Below are 17363 nucleotides of genomic sequence, written 5' to 3' on the forward strand. Positions count from 1 at the left end.
ATCCAAGCATATTTTTTAACTATTAAACATTCTCAGATTTCGTTACTGTCAGGTTATGGTTGTTTTTAGAGGAGTGTAAAGTTTTAACAATTTACTTTTCTTGCTTTTTAGAGGAAGAAGAGAGATGGTATCTTTTTTTTTAATTTAAAATCGGAAGTATAGTAAGTTTCTAAAGCAAATATAGCTTGATTCAGTGCTTTTGGGGTTAAAATTGAGATGATGCCTTTCTCAGCTACCCTGTTTTGTGCCCCCTCTCTAGTCATTTTAATGTTTATGTGTGTGGGTGCACGCATGTGTGCGCATGCCTCTGTGTGTGTGTGTGTATGTTGTTCCCATCAAATGTCAGCTATCAGTCAAATCGAAACACTCGTTTATTTGAGTAGATGCCCATGAAAGTCACAATGAAAATAATCTGCCAGTACCACATACTACCTCAAAAGATATATTTAAATTTTAAGGTTTTAAAATTTCAAATAGGTAGACAAATAATGGAGGTTCAAATGAAAGAGAGCGAGAAAATGTAGTCTTGGGAAATTTTATAAGACTTTACCAAACTGAAGAATAGGGCGTAGTTGAAAGAACACTTGATCAGGAACCAAGGACAAGAGTTCCACTTGAGTTTCCACCGCTGATTTGCCGCGGAGTTTAGTCATCAAACTTTATAACCAACACTCTCCACCCTGCAACTATAAAGTGAAGGGATTGCTTACATCTGTAACTCTCATCTCTAGATATCTATGTGACTTAATTTCTAATGACCACTCAAGGTCAGATTATCAGAGCTTTCAAGAAATGGTGCTTGGAAATGTATAGAGATCAATATTTAACAGTGGTTACCAGGGTGGGAGGCAAGGGGAATCTTTGTTTAGCTAGCATTGAGTTTCTGTTTATAAGGATGGAAAATATGGCAATGAATGTTGGTAATGGTTGCACAACATGATTGATGTAATCGGTTTCACTGAATTGTACAAGTGAGAAATGCTGAATTGGCAAATGTCGTGTTACCCATATTTTTACAACAGTAAAAAAAACAATAGAATGGTGCTTGGAAAAACTGGTTAGCTTTTCTGTTTAGTCAGGCTAATATATCCTACATTTTCTTTAATAAAAGTAATTCTTATATACTACATTCATTATAAACTTGTTTTATCAACACCAATGAAATTTCAAGACATTCTCTTCCCAGGGACCCCTGGAGAAATCCTTACAAAGTTCTTCGGTTTCAGAAAGACAGAGGAATGTGGAGCACAAAGTGGCTGCCATTAAAAACAGTGTTCAGGTGAGTGGTCTTACAGATACCTGGAAAGGCTAGCTATCGTCCTCATACAACTACCGGCGCACCTTTCTCTAATGTGCCCAATGTTAGTGTATACAGAAATCACAGGACAATTTGTTGATAGGATAAATGTCTCTCACACAATATGCTGATATTAGAGAAGACTTCTTTGTGGGAAGGTTTTTAACTACAATTTCCATTTCTTTGATATAGGGCTATTCAGGTTATCTATCTTGTCTTGAAAGAATTTTGGTAATTTTTATTTTTCAAGAAATGTATCCATTTTATCTAAGTTGTTTTTTTTTACTGGTATAAAGTTGTTCAAATATTCCTTTATTATTATTTTAGTATCTATAGAATCTATAGTGATGCCACCTGTCACATTCAGTATTGGTAATTTGTGTTTTCTCTTACTTTTTCCTGATCAGTCTGGCTGGAGGTTTATCAATTTTATTAATCTAGAGATTTCTTAAATGAAACTACATTTCCTCCATTTTATATATAAAATAAAATGCTAATTTTACTTTCCAAAACTTACATAGCATTCGTGTCCTTTATAAAAATAATAATTATATAAAACTAAATAAACTGTAGATATTTAATGGTAAACTGCCCCATATACTGTGTGACACGTAGGCAGAAGTTTCAAATGATAATATTTCTGAGCATTTATTTTCAGACTTCTGATTTAGTGATCCTCCACAACAAGTAAAACATGCATGCAAAAGTCTCTGCTTATACTGTTGCTAGAAAGAATTAGGTAGGCGCTCAGAACGACCTAGGACAAAATGTCTTCGCATATTACAGTATAAGGTTAAAACCGAGTGCTATTGACTCTACAAGTGTGTCAAAGTCAGGAGATGATTCCTTTATTTTAGAGAGAACACTTAAGCTTATTAATCAAGTACACAGATAGGTTTTGCATCCAGCACAAATTCCTTTTTAATTTCTGAGAAGTGCGGTGTAGCAGAAGCCCACCTTTTGGAGCCTAACCAGATCACTTTTGTCAAGCGTCTGCACCCGTCCATCAGCTGCTTTGTAACAGCTTCTCCAGAGAATTGCCTCTAGGGGTTACATGGAGTTACAAAAGGCCAGATCCCTTGCCTCAAGGTGAGGTTAACTGTGGTGCAGGTCATGCCCTAGAGCTCCTTGTGAGATGAGACTGAAGCTAGACCCCAGCTGAGATCATGTCCTTGCTTAGCTCCTTCCTCTGCCCTGTCCCACTTCCTGTACTCACGTCCTTCCTCTTGGGAGCCAACGAATCACGTGTACCTGATCTCTGATTCTTAACCTGATTTAAAAAAAAACAAACCCATTGCTGTCGAGTGGATTCCGACTCACAGCGACCCTATAGGACAGGGTAGAACTGCCCCATAGCGTTTCCAAGGAGCGCCTGGTGGATTCGAACTGCCAACCTTAGCAGTCATAGCTCTTAACTACTATGCCACCAGGGTTTCCCCTAACCTTATATTGCAAAACAGTGCTTACTTATCAATAAACTTCCCCCTTACATCATAACGTCTGTTATTTTGTGGAATGTTTTGAAATGTGGCACTTTTGTACACATTCTCAGAACATTAAGAGAGCTCTCGAAGGTTATTGCTGGGTGTTTTTGCACTTTGCAATTACTGATACAATCTGAAAGCCTTTTAATTACTTATTGTACCATTGGTTTTTCAGAGTTATGGCATTGTTTTAATATTACGCTTTTCATTAGAAGATTCTGCAGATATCACCATCTTTTAGCTTTTAATTTTGAGATCAAAAGATAAAACTCCTATATATTTCTGCTTTATGTTTTTTTAAATATTATATTTTATTATGCAGGTAGGTTCCCTGCCTTTTAGGAGCCCATAGCTTTCCACAGGTGTTTGCTCTTCATAAACTTAACATTTAAGGGAAATACTACAAATGGTATTATGGTGTAGTGAAAAACAAGCCAGACTAGCCTGGGTTTGAATTTTAGCTTGAGTACTTACTACTGACTCAGAATTTGATACTTTTCCTAACTAATAATTTAGCAGACTGAAATTTGGAATCTGTGGAGAAGTACTAGGGGAAGGTGTATGTTTCCTTAGAGGAGATTTCTTAGGAATAAGTAGGCAATAAAAGTTCGGTTTTCTAAGAAGAAAGAGAAGCAGTTTGAAATCTAGGAAGCAATGGTCTAACTGGTTAAAGGGTCACTATCAGTCTGCCAAAGTTCCACACCAAACTCCATCACTGAGAAGCCATGTGACCTTGGACTGGTAAGAAAAGAATAATTATATTCATTTACTTTACATCTCTAAGTCTGTACTTCTTCATCTGTAAAGGAGAGGAGAACCAACTCCACAGGGTTGTCATGAGGATTAAACGAGATAATATGTAAAAAGGCTTTAATGCAAATCTTGATCCTTATACAGTGAAACCTGTGACAGCTAGAACTCAATGGTACATCCTTGTTTTTCCAGGTCCCAGAAGTTTTCCACCTTTGACAAGGTTCAGCCTTACCACTTTTCTATCACTTGTTTTAGTGGAAAATAGTTTCCCTTCTCTGACAGTTTTCCACCTTACACAGGTTCTGGCTTTCGAAGGTTTTACTGTACCTGTTATGTCTGAGCAGGAAAACATTACTAAGTTTAGAGAATAAAAACTTGATTCCAACTCACTGACCCTATACGACAGAGCGGCTGGTGGGTTTGAACTGCCAACCTTTTGGTTAGCAGGCAAGCTGCACCACCAGGGCTCTTTTTAAATAGTAAGGTACAAATCTCAAAGACACAGACAGAACACACAGAGGAAGCATAGTTTTTTTCTTCTAAGAAATAGAGAGGAAAAAATACCTAAATAGAATTGTCATAAACCTCAACAAATTAGAATGGAGACATTAGCTGAAAAGTGATAGTACATTAATACAAACATATATGTAACTACTGGAGAGTTTTAAGATGGAAAAGTATATTCTCAGGTAAAGAGTATATTAGTAGCATCATTTGGAACTAATTGAGTAATGAAAGGTAAGATTCTGAAATATTTTCAAACAGACAGGAAGAGAAAAACAGTTGGAAGAGCAAACTCAATCTGGTTCTTCTAGCATTATTTAACTTTCACAGGAATTAGCTCTTCAGAAACACAGGTTCACTATAGTAAATCTTTGGATGCTAGTGGAGACTGGGTGCATCAGACAGTGAATTTTGAAATACGATGCTGTTTCATTGACTTGCCTACTTGTAACACCAGACTATGTTTTCTTTTATAAAAAGATGACAGAACAAGACACCAAATACTTAGAAGACTTACAAGATGAATTTGACTACAGATACAAAACAATTCAGACAATGGGTAAGTTTTTGTTTTGCCCGTAATTCTACATACATAGCAACAAAAGGCAACATGATTATAAGGTTTTTACTTTACTGACAGAATTGATAAATAACTTTGATCCACTTCTCTAGATGAGCCTTTTTATTGAAGGAGAGGAGTGTTTATTTGTTTTGCTCCCTTCCCTTTGCACTAGCGTGCGCACTTGTGCACGCTCTCTCTCTCTCTCCATATAAATATATTTTTATCAACCAATTCAAAGGAAATTATAGATCTCAGGAGACATCACCCCTAAATACTTCAGCATGCATCTCCAAAAAAATCAAAACATTTCTCCTATAGAACTAAAATGCCATTATCACAACTAACAAAAGTAACGATAATTACTTAATACCACCAGGGGAGCCCTGGTGGCACAGTGTTTAAGAGCTCAGCTGCTAACCAAAAGGTTGGCAGTTCGAATCCACCAGCTGCTCCTTGGAAACCCTATGGGGCAGTTCTACTCTGTCCTATAGGGTTGCCACAAGTCTGACTCGACAGCAGTAGGCTTGGGTTTTGCTTTTTTAATACCATCAGGGCATTACTAATATCGTCCCTACATCTGTTTTTCTTAATATAATTTTTTCAGATTCTAAAGTCAAAATGTGCTTTTTAGAAAAATATTTAGAAGACAGAAAAAAAACACTAGAAAGTAAAAATTACATGAAATCTCACTATCCACAGATAAATACTGTCAAAACGTTAGTGTATTTCTTTCTAGCCTTTCCCCATGTGTGTATTTTTTTTCCACAAAATTGAGATCATTATATATATATAGTTTTGTGTACTGCTATCTTAAAGTTTTATTTTTAAGTATTTATCCATGTCATAAGAAGTCTTTAAAAACATAATTGTATAAACGTCAAAATGGAAGCATACTGCAATTTATTTGACTATCACTTTGTGGTTAAACACTGAAGTTGTTTACAGTTAGGTGTTTTTAAAGAAATGGAGGGAAATAGTGAAACTATGTACAACAGCTAAGATTTACAAGTAATAATGGATTGATAGTTTAAAGTGTGTTACAATAATGGGACGATTGGCAAAATTTGAATTAGGTCTAGATTAGTTAATAGGGTTGTATCAATATTAATTTACTGGTTTTGATAATTGCACTATGCTTACATAAGGTATTAACATTAGGGAAAGCTGGGTGAAGTATGCATGGGGGGATCTCTCTGTACTATTTTTTGAAAATTTTATAATTCTACAATTATTTCAAAATAATTTAAAAAATAAATCAGATATAAATCTTTCATTTACAGAATCATATTTAACTATTGACATGTATCTTGAAGGAAATATGGAGGACTGAAGGGAGATACTGGAAACTTGTTTTCCTGGCATAGGTGGGGAGTGCAGTGTTTTTATTTGTGTTCTTCTATGGGCATTTTAATGTTGTCTTGACCTCCATAAAATGTTAGTCAGAATGTTCATCATTGTCTGTACAATTTTTTCTTCAGAAGAAATGGCATAAACACGGATTTCATCAGATTATCAAAGGGGTGTCCATGACCTTATAAAGGTTTTAAACAACTGTAAATTTAATCAAACATTACAGTTCATTAAAGGTAGCCTCATCCCAAATGTCATACATGAATTACCAATTTTCAAAATTAGAATGTAACAAAATACTCTAAACAATAAAATTATTTTTAACTTACTATGATCTGAGTCACTTTAATCTTTTTTTCAATGTTTCATGTACATGATGAAAAATGATCATTGTATCTCTTAAATCAACATATATTTCATTTCTTTGTCCCACCCTGTTATAAGTGAAATGAAAGATAATGAGAAACAAGCTATAGCCTTGCTGATGAAGATTGGAAAGTATTAGCTGATGAATTTTCAAATACTACATAAGCAAGATTTTGCTATATATGGGGTCTAGAAGTTAGTGAATTTTGGGACTATTACAACTAGGGATGAGTTTCTAGAAATTAGTGCTATTTTATAGTAAAATTCACCAGAACATTGTTTTGAGGCCTCTTTTTCACAATTACACAAGTCAGATAGCATTGTCAACCCTCACTTTCATAGACATGAGTGGTTGGTATAAACAATCACTTGGTATATACCAATGAAATGTTCAAATTAAATAAGAATATTTGTATATTGTGTATTTCCCCATTTAAGGGGATTAATCAGGTTTTTTTTTTCAGCCAAATATTTTAAAGTTAATTTTCAACTCCTTCCCACTTCTAGTTTTACTGTAAGGCAAGCCCATTTTAAGAAAAAGGGAAAGTAAAGGATTTAGTCTTTATTAGTTTATGAGGCTATGTAGATAAAACTGTAAATCTACCAGGCAGTTTTCCATAGCTCATGGGTATAAATGGAGTAGGGAGTGGTGGATAAAGCCAGCAGGAGTAAGAAATGATTCAATCTTATGCACAAAGAGAGGTCCCTCCTTTTCTTAGGTATACCGAACAACCAAGGTTATTACTAATGTAAAAGTATCCAGGTAGGGATGTCCCCAATCCCCCAAAAAGAAAAAAATAACATTGAATGAAGAAGGATCTTTCCTCAAGGTCTGTAAGAGGGCTCCTCTCTGGGGTCCTTGGCTGTAATCGTCCCAGGCAAATGAGCAGACAGGGACCGAGTTCCAGGCTCACTTCTAGTATCCCCTTTTAGGTCCTTGCCACACTGGCCATGGCTCCTGTCCTGAGCTGGTTTAGGATGGTGGACTGTGGCTGGGTTGGCCTTCAGGAAGGAGCAGAGGAACTTGGCCCTGGAGAAGACTCTAGCCCTGATCTCTTTTCCATTGCAGATCAGGTGGACAAGAACAGTGTCCTGATGAATCAGGAAATTTTGACTCTGCAAGAAATGCTTAACAGCCTTGACTTCAAGAGAAAGGTTAGTGAAGAATTTTAACTGACCTTTTTGCCTAATGTTTTTCTCCTTTCCCTAAACCTAGTCCTCCTGAAAAGAATCAAGCTCTTTTTTGTCCATTCCATTTAGTAGTCTGAATGAATAAGCCGCAACGTTTCTAAGAGGCGTACCATGTTATTTGCTACACTTCTTCACTATGCCTCCAAAAACCCAGATAAAGTCCTCATAAAAATTAATGCACAAGAGCTCAAATTTCAATCCATGTTTTTTAGGGAATGTATAAACATATTTATAAGAATATAAATTAAATTTATAAACATTCTTTTAAAAAGCAGACATGGTTTTAAGGCTTACAACATTCAATATTATTGTTACGGGAGTTACGAATTCAACATATTTATACTGAAAGGAAGATATTATGAGAGTTTTGAAGTGTGGTTATGTTTCTTTCCTTGGGACTTTTTATTTGCAATAATTCATTGAAAATATAGTGCTATGGCAAACAGAAGTCAATATTTGGTAAAAATATTTGGTCTAAATTTTGTCCAAGCCCTTATTCCCTAGGTCAGACAAAGTGTTTTACAGGCTGAATTACGAGTTACTGGTTGTTTCTCACGAAAATCTCTTCAGTAGTCACCATTTCTTTTAGGAAACCCTTAGTAAGATGACACAGATAATCAATGAAACGGACCTGTTAATGAACAGCATGCTAATAGAAGAGCTGCAAGATTGGAAGAGGCGGCAGCAAATCGCCTGCATCGGAGGTCCACTCCATAATGGGCTCGACCAGCTTCAAAACTGGTAAAACAAGTTGACTTTAGATTCTAGTGAAAACCACAGGAAGTACGAAACTTCAGTGTTACTCAGCCAGGGAACTGCAGGCTTAGACCAGAGCACTCAACTCATGTAGTTTATTGGTGCTTTATTAGCAGCTGGGAACTCTACAGTTGAAAACAAATGGATGTTATTGTATAAGTGTTCTTAATTTTTATTTCTTTGGGGAAAATGAATCATATATAGAATACATAAGAATTGCTTAATTTTCACAGATATCAACCTTAAAAGACTCAAACTAATTTTTTAAGCCAGCAATGCATTTTCTTTCAGGGCATAAAGAAGCACTAGCTTCAAAAGCTTAAAGAAAGAAATTTCAGTGTGTAAATGTGTATCTTAAGATCAGAGTTAAGCATTAGTTTTGTGTTTTCAACATTAGTCCGTGATTTACTTTTGAAATTAATGAAGTATCTCAAATAGCTAATACAATATGGCATTCTCTATATATTTACACATACATGCATTCAAGTGTAGATATATACTACAATCCTTTGCATTAGAAGATAAAAATATTGATAAGGTTTTCCCTTTATAAGTGCAAAATAAAACTATCCAATTAAAAGAAAAAATAGAAAATATAATGAAAAAGGAAATGTTCGGTTGAAATCCAAAATTGCTTTTGAAGACTACAATTAAATACAATGGAAACAGAGTAACTTGGGCACTTTCACTAAGTGCTCTGCCCTGCCAGGCCTACTTCTCAAGAGAAACAAGGGATTGAGTTCATTTTAACACATATTGATTTTCCTTGGTGAGAAACTTTGATTCTCTAACCTCTCTACACTGTGTTATTGTAAAAACAAGATAAATCACAAAGGGGGCAATGAAGAACTTAGCAAGTAATGGTGCTCATACCAAAAATCAGCATCTAGTTACTCTTTGACAGGTCTTCCACAATGTTATGTGTGGAATAAACTTGAAGTAGAAAGACATGCTGCCAGGGCCAGACAGACTTCTCAACTTGGATGAGACCTTCTGCCTCAGCCCTGGCGGCGCAGTGGTTAAGAGCTATGGCTGCAAACTAAAAGACTGGCAGTTTGAATCCACTAGCTGCTCCTTGGAAACCCTATGGGACAGTTTTACTCTGTCCTATGAAGTTGACTATGAATCGGAGTAGGAATCGACTGGATGGCAATAGGTTTGGTTTTGGTGTCCCTTTCATTTTCTCTCTTCCTTAGATGTCTATCCTAAGATCACCACACAGTGAGTAAAACTCCAAGTAGATACCAGGGGCAAGCATTTCTAAATATACCTTTCTCCAGACGAAGAAAAGAAAAATAAACCCATCGCTGTGGAGTCGATTCTGACTCATAGTGACCCTATACGACAGAGTAGAACTGGCCCATAGGGTTTTCAAGGAGTGGCTGGTGCATTCGAACTGCCAACTTTTTAGAGAGCAGCCAAATGCTTAACCACTACACTACCAGGACTCCAGAGAAAGTCATTGATAATTTTTGACTAATACTTAAAAAACGTGTAAAAAAATACATTTAGGGGGTTAGTTTCATATATATGCATGTATATATACATATATATCATATTTTTAAGCAAAGAATAATTAAACCAAAAGGATTTGTTCTAGATGTTGACAAAATTTCAGAAATAATTTCTTGTCTAAAACTCAAGTTATAAATTAGAAAACATTTCATATATAGGATGCATATTAGAGAAAAGGTAGATTAGGAAGATAAAAATAAAGACTTGTCCCTAAACTTAAATGGAATTAAATGATTAATTTAATAATTACTTAATAATTTAATATTTGTTAAATATGGTCAATTATTAAAATGGTCGATGGTTAAGTGGAAAAACTATCTCTGATCTTCATTTGCGGTTCGACAGCTTTACACTGTTGGCAGAAAGTCTCTTCCAGCTCAGAAGGCAATTGGAGAAATTAGAGGAGCAATCTACCAAAATGACTTATGAAGGTGATCCCATCCCACTGCAAAGAACGCACCTGCTAGAAAGAGTCACCTTCTTGATCTACAATCTTTTCAAGAAGTAAGTCAAGTGTTAACAATTTAAATGTCTCTTGGCAACCTACAGAATCATAAGGACCGGCTGCTTGGGGTTTTTGTTTAGGTGAAAGAGTGGCAGGGAAGTGTTCAACAATGAGCCTTGGGGTGAAGTGAACACAGCCCCGGCGAGTCCAGAAACCTCATTTCTACTCTTCACCATTTGTTCATCAACACTTCTCCCACTAACTGGCTCAGTTTTCCATGAGCTACATTACATCACCCACCTACACCTCAGTTTTTACATTTGAGAAGAAAAGATTACAAGGGTTTCCTCTTAGGTGCATAGTCCAGAACTGAAGCTCATCTAAAGAAAAAAAAAATTGTCTATATCAGAAATACTAATATTTAATTTGAAATGGCATGGATTTAACTTTCTACTTTATGTTTAGTATGATAAAAATGGACTGGGGCTGTTATTCTTGACTCAAAGTATGATTGAGAATTATTTACTACTGTTACTTAGGGACAATCTTTAGGCATTTTCCCACATTATGGTAATTATTTATGAGACGTCATTGTAAAGATCTGAGCTTAATATTGGAGTTTGAACCTCTTCTAAGTGAAGAAAAATTTGGACTTTATGAGAGGACAGCATCCTGTTCCTCTGTGGTTTTCAGTCTGTCATTATTTTCAATGTTTTCGAATGATGCACTTTTTTTCCTTTTAATCTAGCTCCTTTGTGGTTGAACGACAGCCATGCATGCCAACCCACCCTCAGAGGCCAATGGTACTGAAAACCCTCATTCAGTTCACTGTAAAGCTAAGGTAGGCAAAATGCACTCTATTGTTTCATTTGGTTATGGAGCTACAGCTACTACCTCATGAAGGCCGGTTTCTCTCATTGTGTTGTAATTTAAGTACTCCTTATTGAGCGCCTCCTGTATGACCAGCATTGAGATATGGTAAACACCCCCCTCCCCTCACAAAAAAAAAAAAAAACTAGTTGCCGTCAATTCCAAGTCATAGTAACTCCATTTGTGTCAGAGTAGAACTGTGCTCCACAGGGTTTACAATGGCTGATTTTTTGGAAGTAGATTGCCAGAACTTTCCTCCAAGGTGCCTCTGTGTGGACTTTCCATTAACAGCCAAACGCCTAGCCATTTGAGCCGCCCAGGGACACCAAGGTATGGTAAATACCCAGAGAAATGTTAAGATGAGGACCCTACTTGTCAAGAGCATGACAGTGTAGATGAGGGATATCAGCATGAAAGTATGATATTGGGCAATATGGGATTAATAGTTGGAAAGGCTGACTTGAGAGAAGACTGGAGAGATTGGAAAAGCTTTATGGCCACTGTGAGAGAGGGGCTGTGAGGGAAGAGCAGAGAGGGGAAGGGAGGAGGATTGTAGGACAGTGAGACAAGAGAAATAAAGGTTTCCTGTATCTATGTTGACACTGTGGAACAGGATGATAGAATTGAAAAGATAGATTGAGGGCAGACTATGGAAGCCTTGAATGCCCTATCCAGGAAATACAGTGGCACATTCTTCCTGTAACTACCTAGTAGCTAGCTTATTGGATTTTCCACCAAAACTCTCAACAACATAATTTTCAGTGTATCCTCACCATGTACCCTGATTTAAAGACACAGACTTTTATGTTATTGTTGCTTTGCTTTGTCTGTGTATTTGATCCTGTCCACGAGCAATAAAACTTACAGTTTTCCCTAATGACACTTAAAACAATGAATTTAAGTTCTTTCAAAAATGTCAATCATGCCTCAGGTACCAACATCTAAACCCGTAAATTCCTGATCACTCGTCATGGTGGCACAATGGTTAAGAACTGGGCTGCTAACCAAAAGGTCAGTAGTTTGAATCCACCAGCGGCTCCCTGGAAACCCTATGGGCAGTTCTACTCTGTCCTACAGGGTCCCTATGAATCGGAATTGATTCAATGGCACATAGCAACAACAACAGGTAACCACTGAAAGATTAATGCATCAAAAGGTGATGATCCCAAGGTAAAGAGCAGTTTAGGGGTCCCATGATAGGGTCCCTGATCACGTATCGCTATTGGAACTCCATTTTTTTAAAGAAGGTGTTTGTCTTTAGTTTGCATTTCAAAATCCTTAATTAAAATTCTTAATCAGTTCCTTTGTGTGAGCATTACAGCAAGATTTAAGAACGAAAAACTGAAGGCAGAAGTAAGGTTCCCTTTTAAAAGTTTATTCTTTTCAAGAGTTGTTTATTCCTATCCCTCCCAACTCTGTATAACCCAGAGGACAGTAACAATAAAGGGAAATATGATAGAGAGGTAGAGGACGTCCTACTTTTCCTTGAGACACTCCCGTAGGTGATATGGTGAGTCTAAGACGCTCTCTGAGATGAAAAGGAAGATGAGTAGGAATTACTCAGCAAAGAATTCTGAGTGCAAGAGGTCCCTGAAGCAGCACCACCTTGCACATTTGAACTGGTTGCCAAGGAAATAGGTCATTAGTCCCTGGTTTGGGGGTTCTGCCCTTCTCTTCCACCTGACTGTTAGATCCCCATTCTTCTCTCTGTACCCTGCTCCCCACTGTCTTGATAGATGGTCCTTTACATAGTATTCAGGATTTTCCCTAAAACTCCTCTCTATCATGGCACTGCATCCTCCTATTCCAAAGGCAGGGATGACACGGGACTCCATTGTTAGTCAACAGCTTCTTACAGCTTATCAGAAGTAGGACTGAATGGAAGACAGAGAGGGAAAACATCTTGCCTCTTTTCATATGAACATCCTTCTTCTTAACTTCCCATTACTAACAACTACTGCACACTTATCCTACCCCAAAGCCTGACACCAATGCTGTGCCTTGTTCAGAACATTTAAGGAGCCATTGCTACATTCTACCTACACTTTTGTTGAGAATGTCCATTATCTATGATTATATTTCTCTAATGCTGATTAGCCAGGTCCACACTTCTCCTTGCCCCATCTTCCCTTCTCTATAGTTCCCTATTACCTGGAGGCATGGCAGGTATATATCAGGAGCTCAATACGTGCTGAATAAGTGGGCAAGAACTGGGATGAATGTGAGAGTGAATGAATGAATGAGTGATTGAATATCTCAGAAACTGAACAAAACCCACAGACAGGGTGCATCAGAGGACAAGCTCTGAGGAGTTGGGGAAAACAAAAGAATAAAGGAAGGGCTGATACCAGAAGAAGGAATTAAAAGAATTGTTATTCTGAACTTCAATCACTGTTAAGTTGTTTGAAGTTAGGTCTTTTCTAGTTACGAACACTTTTGCTGTTACTTAAATATAGTATGTTTAAAGATTACAAGTGCATTTGAATTGGGATTGTACATATTCTACCAGAGGCATAATCTTTCTCAGTATTTTCATCATAAAACAGTTATCATCAAAACATTTAGTTTTACTAAGCTTACAAATAATTGTTTTTCATAATGTAAGTATAAAATGGAGCCATATTAATATATTTTCAAATAATTTTTCTTGTATTTATATATTTAGCTAGAATTTGAATTTTGGCCTAAATAGACACCATTTTCCTAACCTGGCCAATGTATTATCCAAATACATTTCAAATTTTCAGCGTTTGGAAACACTTTTCAAGTGTTTGTAAATAATCATATTAAGTGGCTGATGTCAACAATTCATTGGTAACATGGCAAACTAAAGAGGAATTGTACACTTTTAGAACATACTAATATACAAATGTAGATATTGTAAGTTGGATTTGTATGTATATGCCATAAATACAGTTAAATATTTAAGTGAAATAAAAGATGGCTGTAACACTTTAAAGTTGATCTTTGATTATTTATTGATGTTTCTTTTCAGACTACTAATAAAGTTGCCAGAGTTAAACTATCAGGTAAAGGTTAAAGCATCAATTGACAAGTAAGTTTCGAATTTCATTTCAAAAAGAGAAAATGTAAGAGGTGTTTAATGAATTGCCCTAATTTTATAGAATGATTTTAAACTTTATAATTTACTCATTTACCATTACATATCAATGTACTTCAAATATGTGACTTTAAAATTCAAATACTTACCAGAGCTCCGATGAGGACTTACTCAAAAAATTTACTATAAAGATTTCAAATGAAATTTTATAGACCATCCTCTAAAGTATGATAGAATATTTTTACTAGATCTATTCAATATCTCATTTCAAGAATCTTCTTGGTTTTACAGGAATGTTTCAACTCTAAGGTAAGACATTTACTTTGTAGAAGTTTTTTTTGCTGTTCTCGTAAATACATTTTACCGGTGACCATGTAAATAGCTAAGATTTCCTCTCCAGCAATCGAAGATTTGTTCTTTGTGGAACTCATGTCAAAGCCATGTCCATTGAAGAATCTTCTAACGGGAGTCTCTCAGTGGAATTTCGACATTTGGTGAGTTTGGCAGTAAAATTACACAACTTTAATTTTTTTATAAATCAGGTACATCTATATTAACAGTCCTTATAATTCAGTATATTTTCTTCTTTATGGCTTCTTATATGAGGTTAAGTCCCATGCTGATGAACAAAACATGCCATCACTGAAGAATTAAAATGGTAGAAAGAGCACTGAACTTGAAGTCAGAAAGTCTGAGTTCTTCACAGTGGTGATGTACCAGTAATATACCAGTTGCCGTTGAGTCGATTCCAACTCATGGCGACACCATGTGTGTCAGAATAGAACTGTGCTCCGTAGAGTTTTCAATGGCCGATTTGTCTTAAGTAGAGTGCCAGACTTTTCTTCTGAGGTGCCTCTGGGTGGATGCAAACCTCCAACCTTTTGGGTAGCAGCCACGCACAGTAACCATTTGCACCACCCGGGGACTCCATGATGTTGTAGGACTAAGTTATGCAGCAGCTGGTCATTTTTTTTTTATGCTAATGACAGGGATAATCTGTTTCATAATGGATAGGCTTTCCTGGTTTCAATTTTTAATTTTCACCAAGAAGTGATACCCAATAAAAACATGTCTGGCTAAAAGCGCTTGCATTTCAGGAGGATAATTTGGGGAAATATTATGTCCCTGGGTATGACTGCTGCAGCCAAGTTGGCCTTAGCATGTCTAGAAAGCTTCTGACCCAGCCCCATCCTGTTGCTTCTTGTTTTTACCACTTCCTCTTAACCTAGAGTTCTCTTCCTGCCTTTCTTATTTTTTTGCATAATTCTTAGATTCCCAAAAAGCCTACTACTTCTCTTGCCAGAAACACGTTACTTGTCTGGTTTTTAACATTAGGAAGTATCTCACCTGAGTGTCTGGGCACCAAAAGGTCTACTTTTTAAAAGATAATATCTAGGTTAACAGAAAGGTATCTGCAAACGCAAATTTATATAATTCCAAATGCTGGTTTTCGTTTTTGTTTGGTCTTCAGTTTTGAAGAGTGTATTTCTTTTTAATTGAATCTCTCCCACGTGAGATTGCCAAAGAAATAAAATGTATTGAGCCATGCATTTTACTTTCTTGTAATCAGCACTTTTTAGTTAGGCTCAATTCCTGTCCTCAAGGAACTTTCAATACTGGGTAACAGGCAGAGCAGCAAGAGGCCCTTAACTTAAAGATGCCTGTCTCCCAAGAGTCATGTGGAAAAGAAAGGACAAGGAGCACACCAAAAAACGGTTAAGTTCTTATTCCAGCAGGTATCATACATAAAATAACAAAACCGTAGTTTTACAGTGCTCTTCTAGTTGGAAAGAATTTTCATATATATTATCTTTTGCATAATAACTTTAATCACATTTTAATATAAAAGTAAATGTAGAAAATCAGAGAAGCAAAATTTAAAAAATGAAAAATCACCTATAATCTCACTACCTCGAGGTAATACTAACATGCTTATTTTATGCTTTCATTCTTTTTTCCTAAATAAATTACTACATAATTTGTTCTCTGCCTTTTTCCATTTTGTAATTTATATTACGAATATTTTTTTTGCATCAGTTAAGTTGTCTTCTACCATACCACCATTTAACAGCTTAACGTGCCATATGGCACACCACCCCATAGTTTACTTTGCCAGTTCTCTGCGTTAGACTTGGTTTCACGGGGGTTAGGTGCTATCATCCAGTTTACCTCAGTCCTCCAAAGTGGAGGACTGAAGAGATTCTAAAAGATCCTAGATGATTTCCTCTTTTCAAACTATTGGCTGAAAAATGGTATGCCAACTTGGTCACTTGATGCACTGATATTTTTAAAGTGACACCCCATGCGGTAAGACAGAAAGCTCCTTTCTGTTGAGTCTGGGGAACTACTTCAGGTTTCAATGAGTTAGACATCTTTGGGTTACTATTTTAGAAGTCAAAAATTGTGGCCAAGAAAACCACTACAACAGGTACAACTGCTTGACATTTAGCTGATAATGCTTCTCCATTTAAACACTGTTGTTTTCTTTTACAAAGCAACCAAAAGAAATGAAATCCAGTGCTGGAAGCAAAGGAAATGAGGTAGGAAATATTTTCTCTCAGAGAAATTTTCTAAGATACAATTCTATAGTATCTTATTTTTATAAAATTCTTAAATTATCCTTTTTTTAAATAAAATCAATTTTACTTTTCTGATTACAAAAATAAAGCTTGATAATTGAAGACAGTATGGGAAATTTAAAATAAGGAGAAAATAAAATTTGCGTATAATAAACTCTCAAAAGAAAATGACTATCAACATTTTGGTACACAACACATCCTTCCAGTCTTTTATCTGTGTATATATTACTCTAAAAAGACACAGTACACATTATTTCATAATCTGCTTTTTCACATAGCCAGGTATGGTGAACTGCTTTCCATTACTTTAAACATTCTTGGAGGACATGATTTAAAGTGGTTGCATTATATTGCATTTTACAGATGTGCCATAATTTTTTAGCCAGTCCTAAAGAAATGAAAATCACTCATTTTCCCATAGATATGAGGTAAGGCTCAAAACTCAGGACACATTATGAGGAAATCACGGGTGAAAACAACCTTATTACTTTCTGGTATCAATTAACCCTTGCTTATATTTAAGGTTTTTATTCCACAGGATGAACTGATTAAAAGAACAAACTGAAGCAGACTGAGCACTTGCATTTGAGTTAGTAAATGGTAAACCGGTTGCTGTTGAGTCGATTCTGA

General features: G+C 36.1%; 1 protein-coding gene across 3 annotated transcripts in view; it reads left to right on the top strand.

Moving 5' to 3' along the window:
* Nucleotides 1–17363, top strand: part of STAT4 (signal transducer and activator of transcription 4) — a 99452-nt gene that overhangs the window by 57298 nt on the left and 24791 nt on the right. For all 3 annotated transcript variants that reach the window (XM_004385577.2, XM_023739859.1, XM_023739858.1), the window contains 10 exons: nt 1187–1279; nt 4519–4597; nt 7386–7471; nt 8097–8248; nt 10124–10282; nt 10972–11064; nt 14089–14148; nt 14446–14463; nt 14555–14648; nt 16650–16694. In XM_004385577.2, coding sequence (XP_004385634.1) covers nt 1187–1279; nt 4519–4597; nt 7386–7471; nt 8097–8248; nt 10124–10282; nt 10972–11064; nt 14089–14148; nt 14446–14463; nt 14555–14648; nt 16650–16694 — 879 coding nt within the window. The remainder of the gene's footprint in view (nt 1–1186; nt 1280–4518; nt 4598–7385; nt 7472–8096; nt 8249–10123; nt 10283–10971; nt 11065–14088; nt 14149–14445; nt 14464–14554; nt 14649–16649; nt 16695–17363) is intronic.

The sequence above is a fragment of the Trichechus manatus genome, unplaced genomic scaffold (genome assembly GCF_000243295.1).
Source record: "Trichechus manatus latirostris isolate Lorelei unplaced genomic scaffold, TriManLat1.0 scaffold00142, whole genome shotgun sequence".
Classification (NCBI taxonomy): Eukaryota; Metazoa; Chordata; class Mammalia; order Sirenia; family Trichechidae; genus Trichechus; species Trichechus manatus.